Here is a 19,487-nt window from a genome sequence, read left to right as displayed (position 1 = left end):
AAATCAGAATGTGAAGCTTCAGTTCCTCCTGTGCCTGCAATCCATTTGCAACCAATCTCCAGGTCCGTAAGAGCCACATCCAGTGTCAGTACCCTGAAGGACAGAGAGAAGCTTGCTTCTGCAAATGGTGAAGAGATCCTGCTACCAAAGCTGGAACTGATGAAATGCTCTTTAGAGTCTAAGGAATAACAACCCACTCAACTGAGGGAGAATAGCCTGAACGCAGCTTTATTTGGAGGCAAGGAGCAGAAGTGTCATATGTACTACCACATATAACAAATCAGGTTGTGTGTCCTCAACATGTGCATTCTCATTTGGATGCAGAGGTCTTTCACACATGTCCAGAATGCATTTCAAACTGGATAGAGCTCTAAAATCAGAATGTGAAGCTTCAGTTCCTCCTGTGCCTGCAATCCATTTGCAACCAATCTCCAGGTCCGTAAGAGCCACATCCAGTGTCAGTACCCTGAAGGACAGAGAGAAGCTTGCTTCTGCAAATGGTGAAGAGATCCTGCTACCAAAGCTGGAACTGATGAAATGCTCTTTAGAGTCTAAGGAATAACAACCCACTCAACTGAGGGAGAATAGCCTGAACGCAGCTTTATTTGGAGGCAAGGAGCAGAAGTGTCATATGTACTACCACATATAACAAATCAGGTTGTGTGTCCTCAACATGTCAGATGCTGTTTTACTTTTAGAGACTGGCTAGGAAGTAAACCAAAAAATAAAATTTAACATAGACCGGTACCAGTTCAAAAGAAGGAAATTTATCATCACTCTAGAAGTAATAGGTTCAAAGTCTTGCAGTGATATAAAATTTAGTTATTGATTTGCATGAGATCGAGATGATCAAACAGAATCTGGGTGTTGCTTGAAATTAAATAACAGCTTTCTTGTAGGTCTTCCTAGAAGCCAATTATCAAATCAAGGAAAAAGGGAGACTCCTTCAGATCAGAATGGGAAGGGCAAATTGTGAAGGCCACAGATCTTTCTTCCTCTTAGACACCACTAAATAGATGCTGTGATTGCTGAGGTAGGCAGTTACTGCTTCTAAAAATACTACCAACATAGCACCTCCTGTCAATTTAAGCAGACTATTGTGAAGGGTCCCTGAAAAGGGACAGAGTCAGAGAATTATGCTGTGGCAACAGAGCAAATCAAAACCTAGAGCATTCACCTGTTACGTCCATACTAAAGCATTTGATGTAATTTGACGTAGTGTAGCTTGAGAGACTACCAGTCTGGCTCTGAACAGGGAGATGGCCAATGAAAAGTAGTTCAAGACGACTTCCATCTGTGTTCAGGGACACCATCTGGACCAATAGTTTGGAAGGGCTGCTGCCCACAGTGGTGCAAGTGTCCTCTACAGGCTGCTTACAATGCTTTTTTTGTGCTGGCTGCTGGAATATGAGATTAACTTCCAAGAGAGAAGGCATTTAAAAGTGTCAAACAACTGGACAACACCCACAGAATACTTGAAGGAGTAAAAGGTTTTCCTGCTTGAGAGCTGCATACGGAGGAACTGAAGGGAAGTTCCTTGACTTGGCCATTACTATGGAAAAGCTCTGCAGCCACGACTGTTTCCACTTCAGAATGGCAGATGTCAAAGATCATACAACGTATCCTCCTCAGCCTCAAAGAGTGCACCTGAGATTCAGAAAAAGCCAAAAGAAAAGACAGAAAAGACCCAAAAGAAAGCATGCCACCACCAAGGTAGCAGAGTTCTTACCGTGGGTCAGAAAATAAGATACAGGCCTCATAATTCAGACCAGCAAAAGATGACAGAGTTTATCAGAAAGGGTTCGTCAAGGGGTAGAGGTGGAGGAGAAACATTCATGGTAAGCAATTTGTTTCAACAAGATGGTTGAAAGGAAGCAAACTGGCTCTGCCTTGTGAATACGAGTGAAAGGATGGCATTTACTCTACGGTAAATCTGCTCTACTCCGCAGTACCTCGAGTTCCCAATTGGACAGACCGACAGACTACATATGGACTATTTCAAACCCTTTTTCACCTTCTCCCATACTACTCAGCCAGAAAAGGGAGCCTACTTGTTCCAAGGGTGGGGTGAGGCTGTGGAGGAAAAATCAAATGCAAGCCAAAGAGCAAGAATTAATAACAGAGAAATCTACAGCGAGGAGGCTGTCAGCCTATCCATTTAGAAACATGCACTCAACTAAGTCATGGAAACCACAATATATGTTCCATTCCTGTGGAAAAGGATGGTTTAAAGAGACAGCCAAAAACAACAACAAAAAAATAAAGCTGCAGCATCGCAACATTGCAGTTTTTCAAAAATAGGAGAAACTCAAACTAGAGTGAATACATATTTAATAGTTGCATTGCCACAGATGTTGGTGTTTTAGATCAAAACGTTACAAGAAAGCAACAATCCACTTGTTGACAAGTGAAAAGAGTTGACAATGGAATCCCTGCTTTGAAGGACAGAGTACAAGAGCTTACAGTAAAACAATAAAGATTAGGTATAAAGTCTTTTTATTTTTTAACTCAGAGTTACTTATTTGTTTTGCTTATCATTACAGAACAGAGTCTTTGTTTTGAAAGCAAAAATTAATTACTGGAATGACAGACCAGGAGTCAACTAAAGAATTCCAGTAAACTCAAATGTCTAATTACTAAATAAATACTCACCAGTCAAAAGTTTAATCCAAAAGAACAGCTTTTCAAATTACCTGTCTGTCATATTTGGGTATCTTTTCTTTTTTTTTTTTTTTTGAGGACAGAATACAGTGCTACACAAACACCAAATTTTATTCCTAAGACGAACCAAACTAGAAGTGGGCAAATGTCATGGTTTATGACTTCCAAAAACTTTGCGGTATAATTCACTCAAGATGAATAGTAGCTTCAATTATCACGCTAATTTTTTTATATTTAAAAAATTAATATCTGCATTAAATACTATTTCTATACCTAATACTATTTCAGCCTATAGACCTGAAGCGTTTGCTGTGCAACCCACGGTGAGCGTTACACATTAACTCTATTTGGCAGGGAAACGAACAGGAACATTTGCTAGCAGACTTCAAAGCCCAAGAAGATGCACTGCAGAAATTCAAATCTTCATAAACACAGTTCTCACAGTACTGAAAGCAGCACTTAATGTTGGAAACCAGCTTCAAGTGTTCCATTTCCTACTAAAACCATATCATTCTCTCTTGGGATGATGAAAACCCTTTGGTTTGCTCCGGTCTGGAATGATGAAATGTTTTTTGAAAATGGACCAGTTATTTTATAACTCAAAGATGACAAAAAAATTTTTAAAGGACAATTAGTAGCCTGATTAATTATTCTAACAGTAATATCTTATGGCTTTACAGAGGAAATATATGAACTCTATGAAGTAATTAAGAAAAAATATGTTAAAAATGCCATGTAATCCACTGTTATTTTGTACTGTTAGGTAGTATTTTAGGGAACCTTTATATGCACGTGCTGATACACATATGGAGAAAATACTAAATACACACAAACTTTACACATTTTCACATATTATAAAACCAGTATTGCCTTTTATGTTCATATTTGAATTTGGTATTTCAGGTAGCTAATTCTAGCAGTTGAACAGAACAGTAGAATACATATAAAGATTCCCAAAAATATCAATCAGTAGACCAGAAAGGCACTGGACTCCCTATAATACAAGTTAAAATGAGAAAATACATGAATGTATTTCATACCCTTCTATAATACAAGTTAAAATGAGAAAATACATTAATGTATTTCATACCCTTATGTAAAGCAAACACTAGATGATTAAATACTGAAATGAAGTTACTTAAGTTTTAGAAACGCACACATTATTAAGACAGCTAATCAAATGGGACTTCTGATGTTATATAAGGGGAGAAATAAAAGCAGAAAACTAAGGTAATGTCTTAAATACCACTAAATGTGCTTCACCTCTGCTAGGAAAAGGTAAAAGCTTTCTCCACCATAGACAGTCCCCTCCTATCCTTTTTTTTGTAATTTTTTTTTCTCCTTACGCATTTAGACTTTCGATTCATGCATTCACAGACCCTAACCTCAGAGTAGAACTGCCTTATCAGAGTATAGGTCAAAGATGTTATTGTGTACACAACAAAGTTGCTATCAGTATGAAGGGAGACAATAAAGGGATGAAAACCTCATTTTTCAATGTTCTCAAGTGGTTAGAAATGGATTGCTAAGCATATTTGTGCCTGTACTTGTAAAGGATGAAATCAGATGCTGTATGTACAGATTCACTCTAGTGTTCCTAGAGGTTCAACATCTGTCAAACACATTAAGGTTCTGGGGATCAAACAACAGCTCAAACCCAAACTGATTTCAACCAGGTTCCTGCCATTTACAAAATGACCTAAAGTCTCCAGGAAACGTACAGATTCCCTACACAAATTCAGCCTGTCACGTCACACGTCTCTTAGGCAGTTGGGGAATTTTGCAAAAGGGAGGGTTTGGCCTGAAGTTTCAGAACAAGACTACAACCATTACTGTTTTAAAGAATATTTTTTATTACTGAAGCATATGTTGTCATTTTGGCAGCCTCATTTAGTGTTTCTAGTTCCTTGCATTCATCCCAGTAGAGTTTGGAAACATGAGAATAAAGTAGGCTGAACAGAGAATAGAAAAAATGTCGTCTTCCACTGCCCAGGGGGACATGGTGCCCTGCTCAGAAAGAACATCTGGTCTTCAGACATTTTGGGGTGAAAAAAGAAAAACGCAGAGAGGCAGAAAATGGCCACAAAATAATGTCCTTGTTATTTAGCCCAAGAACACTTCTTTAATAGGCATTCAATAACTATGTTTAAAACTCTCTATTTCATAAGTTCTGTATTACATTTATGACGTCAGGAAACACTTATTTTTCAAGAAGAAAAAATTCTAAGGGGCAGAAAGAATCTGAAGAATCAATCTAGAACATGTATTTGTAACAGATGAGCATAGATTAACAGACTATCATATAGAGTCATTTCCTCAAACAAAGACACGATGGGCATACCATCCGTTCATACGCTGCTTCTGGAACTGCCATCCTGTCACACAGTAAATACTAGATTTCCAATTCTAAGTCTCACTAGAAATGGGTAAAATAGTATTTCCAGTATCATTATCCAGTGGTGAGACACTGGAACAGGTTGCCCAGAGGAGCTGTGGCTGCCCCATCCCTGGAGGGGTTCAAGGCCAGGCTGGATGGGGCTTGGAGCAACCTGGTCTGGTGGGAGGTGTCCCTGCCCAGGGCAGGGGGGGTGGAACTCCATGATCTTTAAGGTCCCTTCCAAATCTAACCATTCTATGATTTTATGATTATCTGGTAAACAATTCCTGCAGTTAGTATGCTGCAATTAGAAGATAAAATAAAAAGGAAGGTGGCTTGTAGAGCAAAGAATGGATGGTGTGAGCCTGGGACTATCCCAGTTTATGATTTCTACCTATCACCTCATATAAGGATACAAGCAATACGGAGAGAATACATTCATTCTACCTACCTATCATGTCTCTCCATTGTGATACTACAAGCATAATAAATTCCACATTTTGGAAGATAGTGGGTTAGATTTTTGGGACTCTTAAAAAAAATCTGTGTGGAAATGACTCAATAAAATTTCTCTTAAAATTCTGCTTCTGGAATGATTCCATGAAGATAATTCCTGACTATGAACATCCTACTTGCTGTCTAAATTGTTTTTTTTTACTGACCTGCAGTTGTTTAGAGATTTTGAGAATCATGCATATCTACGTGCTGAAAAAGCATGGAAACTAAACTCAGCATTTCCCCCCTCACCCCCCTCCTCGTGCTGAGGCTACATCTTAGGACTAGAACAGCATCTTTTACCTCTTCTTTATCTCCTTCACAAACACACAGTCGTGCCAAAGCCCGATGTGAACACAGGAGCATCCTTCTAGAAAGGAGTATTCTACCACATGAAGCTAACATCCTTCTTTCCATTCTTCACTTGATGCCTGATTAACTATTAAGGAACCTAATATTTGCTTCCTAATTGTTTGCATACTATTCAATGATATGTAACTTAGCAGGAAATAAAAGTGCACTAAAGTTATCACAGTCAAAGCTTTTGGGCTAAGACTTTAGGTGGTCTTTAAGGGAATAAAAGAGAAGTTTATGCCTCTCCATCTCCTCACAAATACTGAAAGAACTACAAATTGATCAGGGTGTAATTAAACCTGCTCCACTTCTAAAGGTGCTCAAATAGAAAGGATAGCATTATTTTGGGGAAATCTGAAAAATATCCAAATACATGCAAAAAGCTAAAGTGTAAAATCATTTTGACCACTAAATGACAAGGTATAAACATCCAAATGAGAAAAGGGCTTTTGAAGGTGTTTTATTTTCAGGTCAAGATCTACTGTGAGCCAACCACTAAGGCTTACAGGAAGCCACCAGACACCAGAAGAATTCCAAGTTGTGCTGGATAATGTTCAGTAGCAACGACCCAACAGAAGGAAGGGGCCTGTAAATGACTTAGCAAGGATGCACACAGAATTTCAGAACATTCCCAGCAGACTGGAATAGCTGCAAACATAGCACGTCCTGAATGCAGAATTAAGGCAGCAACTAGTAAGGGTTAATGCACCGACTGAGGCGGATGTGCTTTGTGACCAGCACACAAAAAAAAAAGTAAAAAAAAATGTAATGCAACACACAAGAGCACATTCTATTAAAAGAGGTGTTTAAAAAAACTTCTGGTCGGTACTAAATGGATGGCTGTATCCAATGCATCATTATCTGAGCAACAGCATAAACAACACTTTACTATTTAATAGAGCTGAAAACAAAACTAAAGTGATAACTGTGGGAGAACCGAGGAGGACTTGTACCTGGAAAGGCCAGGGCACCTGACTAGGGAGAACCGAGGAGGACTTGTACCTGGAAAGGCCAGGGCACCTGAGTGGTGGAAGAAGCAAATGCTGGAGGAAAAAGCCATCACCGTTTTGTTTTTCACTTGATTTGGAATTAGGAAAACATTTTTTTATGCAACATCTTTCTGTAAATATCAATTTGATGTTTAAAAACTGCAATACTATTTAAAAATCTATTGATTTATTCATCATATTTTAATAGTGAGCCTGGATGCCTATTCCTCCAAATTTGAAAAACATAATATCTGCCCATCATGTGATGACTCAGGGCCAATGTCTTCGCTATTGTATCAAATACAGCTGGAACCAACATTGGTTTCACACCTAAAAGGGATGCAGAATGACAGAATGATGGCCTCAGCCTTTGTTTCTTTGCAATATGTTGACTTTCAGAATTTACTTGATACAGTGACTTATAAATTACAAAATTGCGTTCAGCAACGTCTTTGACGCATTTGCTGTTTGCAAGCCACTCTGGATATACTACCAAAAAGAAAGACAAAACTAAAACATATTTCTTTAAAAAAGTCAGCCTTTCATTTGATAGCCTAACGTAGGTACAAACTAGGTGCTGTTCATACCCTCCTTCCTGAAACAGGAGGCTATAAATCCTTCTAGATGCTAACATGTACTCTTACGTGGTAGGACCCAGTCCATTACCCTCCAGCCCCAAATTACAGTTTTCATATGTAAGTTATTCATTTTAATATGAGGAAAAGGAAAATACACTCCTCAGGACTGCTCTGCTTACAAACAGACAGCAAACGAACCACCGTTTCTGCAGCACTTTGTGCATTTTTCCCAAAGGTGCTTTACACATTCACCACTGTAATTTATTCCACCAAAAATATAACTAGCTTTCAGAAACAATGTATCATTTAAATTACAGTCAAAATATTGTTTCATGGAGGTGACTGCACATTAGTCTCAAATATGTTCCCATAGTCTACTGCTAATCTCTGAAAATCAGACTAAAGTTTGTTTTTTAACCAACTGAAATGCAAACTCAGCAAATGGGAAGTAAACAGAGCAGATGCTTTGATGGTAACTAGGGCATTGGAAAACTCAACAAACAGATGATGCCTAGAATCACTTTTCTTCCTAACTGTATTTAAGATAGACTTGAAATGATTAAGGAATACCATTTTTCCAAAACTGGTTAATGTGATATTCATGGCCATTACTTAAACATATTTTCTTTGTAAATTTTCCAATTCAGAAGTGCTCCTACAACATATTAAATTGAGACCTTAGCAGTGCATGGAAAACTCCATCAGTTTTCATTTGTGGATCTAGAAAAGGTTCTCTTCGTTGCTTTGCCTTCCTTTCCTTCCTTCTTTCACCCCTCCTTCCGTGCTTCCTTCATTTCAAAGCGCAGCTCATGCAACAAGTGGCAGTGTTTTATTTTTTAATTTTTAGATCTAAGTTTTGCTGGCTCAAAAGTTCCTATTGGAACTTCTAGAACTGGCCCATTTTACATGTTTTCATCTGGGCTTGGAAACAGTGTGCAACTCATTCTCTCATCGACCTCAGCACAAAACAGTATCAAACCATGTCACGTTTCAGGACAAAGAATTCGGTGACACAAAAATTGGAACAACTCAAACATAAACACATGAAAAGCGGTATCATCTAAGCAGCCCTACTCTCAACTACTTCATATATAAAAACTGAACCTCCCCCTCTGAAAGAAAACAGATGGATGAGAAATATTTTCACCAAAAGGAAGTAATTTGCTTATTTGCTTAGGGGCATATACAATTACATTTCATGGTCGGTATCAGCCAACCATAAAAAATGCCCTGAAATGATCATTGTGAAAGCTGTATATAATGGGATGAATGTTAAAAATTTTCTAAAACTTTAGAGAACACATAGATGTGACTAAATGGCTGAAATTAGTCAGAGAATCAAGGTAAAAACATTGAATACAATTCTTGTAGGATGGTAAATCCCAAATAATTGGATAGATTAACATTCAGAGTCTTCCATCTTGCAGTTTAGTGACCTCTACATTACAATTACTATGTCTCAACTCTAAGAACAAATAACACAAGACCTCATAATGGAATTACCTCTTTATGATTTGAGTAGTAAGTCCTCGTAATTGCTACTAAGAATTATGGGATGTACAGCACCTCTGACAAGAGCAATACAAACATTACAGGACCTTGACTTAATGCTGAAATATTCTCACTTCAGAGTTTTTGCCACAGATTTTCAAAATGCCTATCACTGCCCAAAGATTCATGCTGAAAGACATCAACTTCACCAACGAACCTGAGGAACCAGAAAACCACCAGAATGCTCTTTAATATTTTTCACATGCGATTTCCTCAACATATATTGGTATATTACTGTACTCCTGTCTTGATAAAAATCAATTGTGTAGCCTTAGATGCCATAGTTACGGCTTTCTTTGCCTACTCCACATTTTAATTACTGTACTAGGCTGAAAAAAATCAAGTCTATATAAATGGATCTCCACTTCAAGGCCCCTTTATAACTGCGAGGCAGGGACTCCTCACATTCCATCCTTCTAATAATACCCAAAAGACCCCAAAGTCCTGAGTAGCTAGAGTCCTATCTGACTCTGGAAGATGAAGTGATGATCCTGGATGACCAACCCTAAAATATGAAAATCCAAGTCAGGCCGACTAAAAATCCTGAAAACGTTAGTAATCTCTTTCAGTCTTTTTGATTTAGGATGCAGTAATGTATCTCATGATCACAGTCTACCAAAGACATGTAAACTTCAGTCTTTCCACTCAACCTTTGTTATCCTCTGCATATCTCTGCTCTTCTTGGAAGTCCAAAGCTCTCCAAGACACTTTGTTGGCCTGAAAGGATGCCAGGGAGGTGGTAAAACCAGAATTAGTTCTTGATTTCTTGGATTGGAGGGGATACCTGGCTTCTTCAAAACCCTTTCTTCTTTCCCAAACTTTGTGCAAGACATGAAAAAGAACATGTCCTGTAGAAAACTAGTATAGCCACTCTGAGGAGTTTTGTCTTCTCCACTATTTAGAAATTCTTTTGGTATAGTTGAAGTACAGACCGTCAAAATTTAAGAGACAGAGATCTGATTTTTCCTTGCAACTGTCAGTTGTCTGTTCATGCCACCAGTGCGAGAAACAGGAACATGGGAGACAGAAATGTTTCTCCTGATCAAAACCAAAAATCATATGATTGCTGGAGTTTCTCATGAAACCTACCTCCACCTAAAGAACTACGCTTCTAATGAAAAAAAGAGAAATAGAAATACAGAGATTTCATAAATGACAGTGCTCCAGATTTGTTATCTTTAGATAAACTAAAGCCACCATAACCTACTATGTTATTCAAAACAATTTAAATTAATTTAGCAATAGCGTTTACACTACAAAGCTTAAACCAACCATTAAAGTAACTTCGATTCTCTTTCAGGGCCCACAGATCCCACAGGAAACCTCCTTAAGAGCGAACAGAAATATCTGAAGATTCACTGCTGATTTAGCCAGCTATGAGCTATTGTCAAAAACAGAGCAGCATTTGTGTCCCTGCTCTTTATCAGGATACAGAAAACTTAAACCCTACTTAAGCCCAGAAGTGATTTTTGCAATCGCCTCACACATTTATATTCTTTATACTAGATATCCAGACTGTCCTAACCAGATTCAATTCCACTTACTCATGGAAACTAAAGATTCTGAAACCACACGTTCTGAAACCATGTCCTTAAAAATCTGACTTTTATTTCTTCTCTAATGAAGAAAGACTTTTTCAAAAATTGATTACCTGGATTCACCGGTCATGGGAGCAGAAAACAAAAGGAAGAGCACAGATATTTTTCACTACCATCCCAAAGTAGAAGAGTTCCTAAGTTAAAGGATAAATATAATTTATTTGGACATACGGAGTTTACTTTTGCAGAGACCAGAGTTGTTAACACATACTAGTAATGGCTGAATTTTCACACATGCATCTCATTTTCTTTCATGGCCATTGACATTCTCTGTTGGTGTTCTGTGATTAAATGCTGTACCCAATAACGCTCCCTCTTAGCCCAGTTCTGGTAGACACCACTGACCCAAATTCAGGATCTCCTATAGTGGTGTCAGTGTTTGCTCAGGTGTCCCTCTGTTGAACTTTGATCGAAAAGATTGTTTAGGGAGAGTAGTGAATGCTCTTTTTTGTGAGAGACAATACGATCAAGGATGCTGGAGAAAGGCCCCGAGAATATGTAGAACAGGTTACAGTGATCAAAGTTAGAAAAATACAAAAAAGTAATCTGAAACCATTGGTACAGTCCTAACACAGCAAAACAGGCACACTTTCCTTGAAAAGCAGTAATTCGTAATTTATTTAGATGTCTCAGCTAGGATTTTCCTCTGCTTATCTGATTCTTCAAGTCTAGCTATGCCACAATGCTGTAAGTGAGAACGGAGAGCCGATGCCGGTGCGGCCTGTGTGCTCCAGCACCTGGGAACAGACTAGGGGATTTTTAAAAAAATCTTGCACAGCTCCGCAGTGTCCCCATGGCCAGTTTCAATCACCTGAAGTCACCAGATGGACACAGCATTCCACGCTGTCTTTTCATTTTCCAAGTGTCTTGAATTCAAACTTCCAGTGCATGTGAGTTTTCCTCTTGTTTGCACTGAAACGTTTTGTTGTTATACTGCACATAACATATCAACCCGTTGATATTCTTTTAGACAGAGTCTGACCACATTCTTGACATTCCCAAAGTTCTGAATGGTCCCACCTTGTCATAACTTCCTATGGCACAAGTACCATCAAAATAACCAAGAACTGACCCTACAGCAGTTGATCTGGAGCCTCACAGCCTTATCCCTATACTAAGTAACTTAGAGCTCCCTCACTTCTCACTCTCCTTTTTTCCCTTCAATAAATAATAATAATATTTAAAAAAAAGACTGTAACTTTATAAAGTTGATTTTTAGAGGACATTTACAATACCATCTATTTGTGTTAGCACCATCTGACAGAGCATACAGGGATACTTAATGTGGCAGATGAAAGCTTCCTGGTTTATTTATGTTGGCCTGAAGCCATTTGAAAGTTTCCTCATTCACTGGAAGGAAGGGAGGGTGGGGAGAGGCAGAAACGATGGCTGCTTGGATTTAGGTGCCCATAACGAACATACTTAGTCACTTTTTTCAGGGAAAATCTATCTTGTGGCAAATGCAGAGTCCATTACCACTATGGGTAATAGCCACCCTTATTTTCGCAGTAAACGTTAAATTTGGATTGCTGAGCATCAAGCAACTTTCTGGCCTTACACACACAGAGCTGTGATTGAAAGAAAGAAAATATATTGGTGCTAATTACAGTTCCCTGCGAATACTTGCCCCCCTTCCCAAATATTTACACAAGTTTTTTCATCTCTGTTATGACACAAGTAAGTATCAGAGTTCTGAAGAGCTAACTATTTAATAATACAAATGGTTGTATCTCCCTTCCAACTTCACTACACGCTCACTTTGCTCAGTACTGTCTGCCTTAGAAATTACCATATGGAAGATGCAAGTGAAGCTTCATTACAGATGTTTCCAGATTCTAATCCCGTTTGCCTAGAAAGGAGACTTCCACTGAAGGGGGTGACAGTGGGCTACAACACTGCGATGAGCATTCTCATGTTTCCATGTTTCTATAGGAGATTAACCACTGCATTTCAACCTCTCCTGTCTGTACAGCTGTCTCCAAAATATCTAACTGTAAATAATTGTTTGGCTGCTGTAAGGTCCTGGTCTGATTGGTCTGGGAATGGTCCAGTTTCTCACATCCAGTTTCTCACAGCTGGAGACAGTGCAGCTAAGTCCCAGGAAGAAAAACTACTGATATCCTTCTCAATAAAATGTACTTCAATCAAAATTGCTGTTTGAAGGAAGAAATTACTCATCTAATGACAGAAGTAGCTACTACTCTGCTTAATAATTGCCTAATGTTCTTCTATTGAAACATAAGGGTTTAGGCTCCTTTAAGTCATATGCAGCTTGAAAGAATTAAAACTGTATATTTTTTTTTCCCCAAACTTAATCTGTGCTGCTTTTGGCCCCAGGCTCCATTTTCCTCTTTCTCATGGAATCAAACTCACCATAAAGCTAGAAGTTATATCCTCAGTATCAAGCATCATCTAGAGAACTACACAAACTAACAACTTGCTGACTAATGACTGGCAATGAATTCAAGTTTCTACCTGTAGTTTTTGGCTTATACCTTCAACTGAAAAAATAATGGATTGCTGACAGGATTCCTACTTCCACCGTAGCTGACACCTCTGCTCCACTCGAAATGCTCACCACCCTTTACTTTAGAAAAGGGGAGGTCAGACATGCAAAGCACATATTCAAGGACTCTTGGAAGTTTTACACACCTTCAGCCCCTACTTCTTTTCATCAAAAAATTTTGTAGGAAGTTCTTTACCAAGCCCCTGTTGCTTCCTTTTCCTGCTTTTTAGTTCCTAAAACATTAATCACAAGCTGAAGCTTTCTACAGCCTAAAGGGCGTTCAGTGAAGAAAGAGGAACCAAGCTATACTGGAGGCACCAATTAACCCAGCAAACTGCCAACAACATCCTAAAAGAAAGAGCACTAGAAATGGTTTTCTACCTGGAAATGGTCAATGTGGACATAAAACATTAGAAGGTGTAATAACATTCTGGACAGGTACACTTGAGGTGTTTAACAGAGTGATTATGACTGTTTGCATCAGACTGCTATCTGTATGAAAAGGTACTGACTTTGATGGTATAATTCAGAAAAATTGTGGATCAAATTTCAAAATTGAAATAAAAAAATCTTTTTTAGGAAAGACTGTTTGGGGAGAGAGTAAGGCAGAACACAAACATTCAAAGGAGGATAGGGATTTTTCTATTACTGGAAGAAAGCATTTATCAGACACAAGGAATTCAGGGAGGTTCTAGTATAGCATTTGCATTAGAATCTGGCAAAACAATATTCAATGTGCAACATAGGCTAAATAATTTAAAGGATTTTTAAATTTAAGTTTAAAGATAAAGAAATACTGCACATAAGCTTCCAATGTATTGTCAAGGTTGGATTGTTTGTTTTTATAAGAAAGAGCTCTAACTTTTTTGAGTCCTGCTTTTAAAGATTAGCCCAAAGTTTTACGTTAGGAAATCCAACAGTTAATGAACAGTTAATGAAATTATGACTTTAAGCTTGTTATAGCACTTATTTTCAAGATTCATTCCTAAAATAGTCATTCATTTGTAAGATACTAAGTACAGGAAAGTTCACTCCTAATAAGTATTAATATATACATTACTGAGTACCATTTAAAGCTTCAGTAAATATTTTAAAACGAGTGTTCCATAGAAATAAATAAAAAAAACAGTAAGGAAAACAACTTTAAATCTTCAACTAAAGAAATAGAAATTGTCTCCTCATAAAACTTGGTCTAAGATTTTAAACTGAGAACTCATCTCAAAAGCATTTTTTATGTTCCAAAGATTACGGTACATATCTGATAGAATAAATACAAGGAGTTATCATAGGAATCCTGATTTTTAATCTAGAACTAAAAACTATGGTTATAATTAAAGCTAAAAACTGTGAAAGTACTGTCATGGAGATTAAACTACTAATAGGCACCTACACACAACAATTTCCTTTTTATCTCTCTCTTGTACTATAGAAATTTAAGAATTTATCCCAGTTATGGTGTTCTAAAGCATACCTTTCCCCTAGCCCAATAAATTAAGGTAGAACCAAAAGACTTCACTAATATTTATGAGCTATCATTAAACCATTTGAACAACTCTGCCTTCAAGGGAAGGCTTAATTAAAGGGTTTGGTGACTACATTTTACATCAAAGCCACGTGAAACTCACATTGTAGCAAGATCTGAACTTTGAATTTATGTGGTGTTTTTATGCCTGAGGTTACCAAAAATCACATCTAACATACCTTGGCAAAAAAGACTGTGAGGTGTGTTTCACTGCCCAGTATCCAAATGGGAAATTTCGGAGATTTCAAATAAGAGCCAACCTTAAAAAAGTACAACAAAATCAGAAACACAAAGCAAACCCAGAAAACTCATCTAGTTAGTGATCAAGTTAATGACAATTCAGTTAGCTAAGTCCTAACTTCATTCAACGTATTATAGCAGTTTTCAAAGCAATGACAAAACAGCACAAAATACTTAAGATACTAATTTTGATCACTGATTCCTGTTTGACTTGGAAAACAACACAGCTTATAATAATTAACTGAAATAAGACATCAGTGAGGAAGTGGTATCAACAGCATTCCTAATTTCAACCTTGGAGACGTGCTTCAAACACTGCACACAAGTACTCCTGGGCTTAACAATACTATAATTGAATGCGAAATGAAGTCGAAGTCCATTGGACTTACTAGCTGGTTTTGGATTAATCAATTCAGAACTGACACTTATTTAATAAATGAAGGGACAGTTAGTTACAGTCAATACACCAACACTCTGCAAACTACATAATACTCTTTAAGGACTTACTAGCTGGTTTTGGATTAATCAATTAATAAATGAAGGGACAGTTACAGTCAATACACCAACATTCTGCAAACTACATAATACTCTTTAACCCTGAGCTAAGTTAAAGGAATTCAACAGAGATTGAAAAGGAAGCAAAGCATAACCAAAAAGCCTTTTGAAAAATAAGAGAATTAATGCTGTTTCAAAAGAAGTATCAGTAAAGCAAAACATTTCTCAAATAAAAGCCTTAAATCAAGAAATTCTGTGTCACAACAGGAAGAAACAACATGGATTAGGCTGCACTTTAGTTACTTTCAAACACTTACAGATGAATACATAAAACGACTTTTAGGTCTTGAAAGTATTATGTTCAGAATACATTTACTTAATAGTAGTTTTACCATTTTTATCTGTGGCTATTTATTTTAAATGGAAGACAGTGATAGCATAAAAAGTGAACAAAAAACCTGCAACATTCACAGCAGCAAGCCACTTTCAGAATTGACAGTTTATAACTATTTACATAACTTGCATTAAACATTATTTTAGTAAAAACATAAGTGTCTAACCAGCTGTATTAAATTGGTGCATTAAAGTCCTATTTGAAATAGCAAACAACTTTATTCAATAATATACATTTAACAATTTTATTATATTTCTGATATAATATAGTCTTATTCTCAGTTTTAAATTGAACATACTTTGAAAGATCTTTAATATCTCCAACTGTACACAGTGAAGCTTTAAGTAATACTGTCAAAGAAGCCCACAAAACCTTAATGAAAGAAAAATTTTAAATGATGCAGAAAACAGCTTACCTTACAATATCTCAGAGATTCCATCAATGTCAAAAAACCTACTGTTGCCTGTTTGTGTATACCAAGAAGTTCTGTTCAAAACAAAACACACAATTTATTCAGGAAAAATCTGCAAAGCCTCTTTTAGGCCATTTTTTCTTACTTTCAAAATTGGTCAAGTAACAACAATTTTAAAAGTCCTGTGGTTTTAGCAACAACAGCAAATCCTGAAGGTATAGCTGGAAAACTACAAAGGTTTATTAATTTCCCTGTCTATAAAATAAGAGGAGCCAAAGTGATGGTTTTAAAAGTTTACTGTTGGTAGCCTCTTTTCCAAAGTTGTTGGATTTATTAGGAGATGAAGTACTTGTTACTAACACCAAAATTATTCTCAGAAAACGAGCTACCAAAAACCCCATATATATGCATGTATGTTTCTACTTTTGCCTTTTTTCTTTTTAAGTGTTCCCTGGCTACATTTATCTTAATCATTTCACATTCTGAATAATAAAATGCAATTTTGCAAATAATTGTTCTGTTAATAGGAAAGAAAGCATTCACTCAATTTGATTTACTGTACTGACTTCCATTTAACGTATCATCCGGCTCTCAAACACACACAGCTGTCAGGAAGAGCTGAAATATTTATGTACTACAGATTGGAAGAGCACTTACAGAGCCTTATTTGAGGCTCACTAATAAAGAATGAGAAAGCACTTAGAAAACAGTTATAATCATAAGGATTTGAAGAAGCTCTGGGCTTACATATGCATCATCTCAACAGTGCAAGTTCTGTCTACTTGAAACAGCTCTACTAGGTCCCTAAACATTGGCTAAACAAAGAGTGACACGTACCTGATCCTGCAAATAAACGTGAGAATGTATGCCATGATCAATTCAACAGGAGCTGTATTTCCTTTCCACAGAGAACATTGACTTTCATATTTGAAAGTTCCTTCTAAAACACTAATTCTCAACTATATTTTTTAACATCGATCATTCGTGTACAACAGCAAAAAACTACGACCAACTAAAGCCTCAGGACCATTGCAAGTGAAAGGAACTGTTCCAAATTTAAAAGATTTCTTGACTTTCAGAAGTCAGCTCTGCATTTCATTGTAACTCACAGCACTAGGCAGAGCATGGCATGTGTCCTTCACCAACTTCAAGTTCACCCCTCTAAATCTTGCAGCAGTGCAGAACAGTTATTACAGTAATGGTCTACCTTTTCCCTCTACTGATAAGCAAAAAAACCCACCCCAAAACAAAAGCATCACAACTCCAACAACCACCCAAAAAACTTAAAACCAGTAGCTTGTTCATTGCCTTTGTGGCCTGAAACTGCAACTCCTTCCTTAGAGTTGTCAGCTATAGATATTAAAAGGCTCTTTGCAGTGCAGAATTCTTTGATCTGGGCTTTCAAGGATTACCTTCAAACTTGCTTGAAATTAAAACATTCGGGGGGTGCACAGATAATACTTTGCAGAACCCCAATACCTCACTGACTTATAGCTGTGCTACTATAAATTGCCATATGCTTCATGCTTTCTTTGAGCTGAGGACAAGAGAGCTAGCCCAATTAAACAACTAGTGAAGGATCTTTCAAACTAGGGAATAGCTGTTACTCAGAAATAGCACATTGTATGTGCAATGAAGAGAAACAAATGGCAGAAGTAAGCTATAGTATACTGAAGAAATAATTTTAACACATCACATGTATTTCTGAAAAATCATTAACAAAATAAATGTAAAGTTCAGTCTGCTAAACAAAGGCTTCAGATTTAGGAGCTGATGTTGGAACAAAACAGCAAAGTCACATATAAATAATATTTACTATTCAGGGAAAAAAAAAAAAAAATCAGACTATGAAGTATTTTTTCCCCTGCCAGGTGACTAGATGAGTTAATTTTTCCTTTTTTTAAAAGTGCTTTCGCAAAGTACTCAGGTTTCTAAAAAGGGAGAAAATCAGAGCCTTTAACAAAAAATCAGGCCGAAACTAAGGGTGGTTTTAAAATGTACCGGTAGTACCAACCGTAAGAGACCACCGCCACCTAGTGACAACAGGAACCAAACTCCTGGCACTGCTCAGAAAAAGCTGTTACAGCATTATTTGCATTCATATTAAATTGCTACACTTCACATAAGAATGACAGTCTTTAAAAAAGGGGGTGGGAAATCTACTTCCCCATATCTTGGGGAAGAGAAGGCTCCAGGGAGACCTAATAGTGGCCTTCCAGTACCTGAAGGGGCTACAGGAAGGCTGGGGAGAGCCTGTTTAGAAAGGCCTGCAGTGACAGGATGAGGGGCAATGGCTTCAAGCTGGAGGGGAACAGATTTAGACTGGAGATTAGGAGAGGGTTCTTCACTGTGAGGGTGGGGGAGCACTGGAACAGGTTGCCCAGGGAGGTGGTTGAGGCCCCATCCCTGGAGATATTCAAGGAGAGGCTCGACGAGGCCCTGGGCAACCTGGTCTAGTTGGGGGGGTCCCTGCTGACTGCGGGGGGGTGGGACTAGATGACCTTTGGAGGTCCCTTCCGGCCTGGGCAATTCTATATTTCTATATTTCTATATCTTCCTACTGTGTATAATTGCGGCAAGAGAAGAGACAGGAGCAAGAAGAAAGGTTTGAAGGGGAACATGAAGACAGCCAAAGAAGAGGGATCATTTCACCGGTATTTGTGCTGGTGGTGGACAAGACCAATTTCAGTTAATAACTCCAGCTCCATTTGGAAAATATGCAACACTGTAAGAGTCAGAGCTCTGAGTATAATCTGCAAACTAACTGGTAATTCCTCAAGTTTATAATTCAGTATGTTCTCTGTCGCTGACAAAATTACTGACAGTAACTTTAAAACGGCTTTAAAATAAAGATTTACTTATTAATTAAAAATTGCTTCTCTAAAGAGTTGATCAAGAGGCAAACTGTCTTCACATAACTTCTGAATAAAAGCGTAAAGGCAAGTGCCATTCTAAAAATTCAATGTAGCAAATGTGTTTACTGGTAATAGCAGCATCACCCATCCAGCATTTTTCCTGTTCCTGCATCGCACCTGAATCTTCTCACTGTTGCTTCACTGCTGCCCCTGAAAATACACCCTGAACCACATCACATCCACAGCTTTCTGCCGTTCTTTACCACCACCTTTCCCCTGTGCCCAGGGAAACCTTTCCTGCCCCTCGGTTTCAGCAATTACAGAATCACAGAATCGTAGTGGTTGGAAGGGACCTCAGAGATCATCGAGTCCAACCACCAAAAAAAAAAAAAAAAAAACACAAAAAACCCACAAAAACCACCACCCACCACCAAAACAAAAAACAACAACAACCAAACCA

At 37.7% G+C, this 19,487-nt stretch overlaps 1 protein-coding gene across 2 annotated transcripts in view; it reads right to left on the bottom strand.

Annotated features, from left to right (window-relative positions):
- FAM188A (family with sequence similarity 188 member A) overlaps positions 1–19,487 on the bottom strand; it is a 61,476-nt gene that overhangs the window by 21,041 nt on the left and 20,948 nt on the right. For both annotated transcript variants that reach the window (XM_014962817.1, XM_014962819.1), the window contains 2 exons: positions 16,176–16,246; positions 14,811–14,891 (listed from right to left, as the gene is read on the bottom strand). In XM_014962817.1, the coding sequence (XP_014818303.1) occupies positions 14,811–14,891; positions 16,176–16,246 (152 nt within the window). The remainder of the gene's footprint in view (positions 1–14,810; positions 14,892–16,175; positions 16,247–19,487) is intronic.

The sequence above is a fragment of the Calidris pugnax genome, unplaced genomic scaffold (genome assembly GCF_001431845.1).
Source record: "Calidris pugnax isolate Ruff unplaced genomic scaffold, ASM143184v1 scaffold629, whole genome shotgun sequence".
Taxonomy (NCBI): Eukaryota; Metazoa; Chordata; class Aves; order Charadriiformes; family Scolopacidae; genus Calidris; species Calidris pugnax.
The sequence above is the reverse complement of the archived record's forward strand: the minus strand, read 5'-3'. Positions and strand labels throughout refer to the sequence as shown.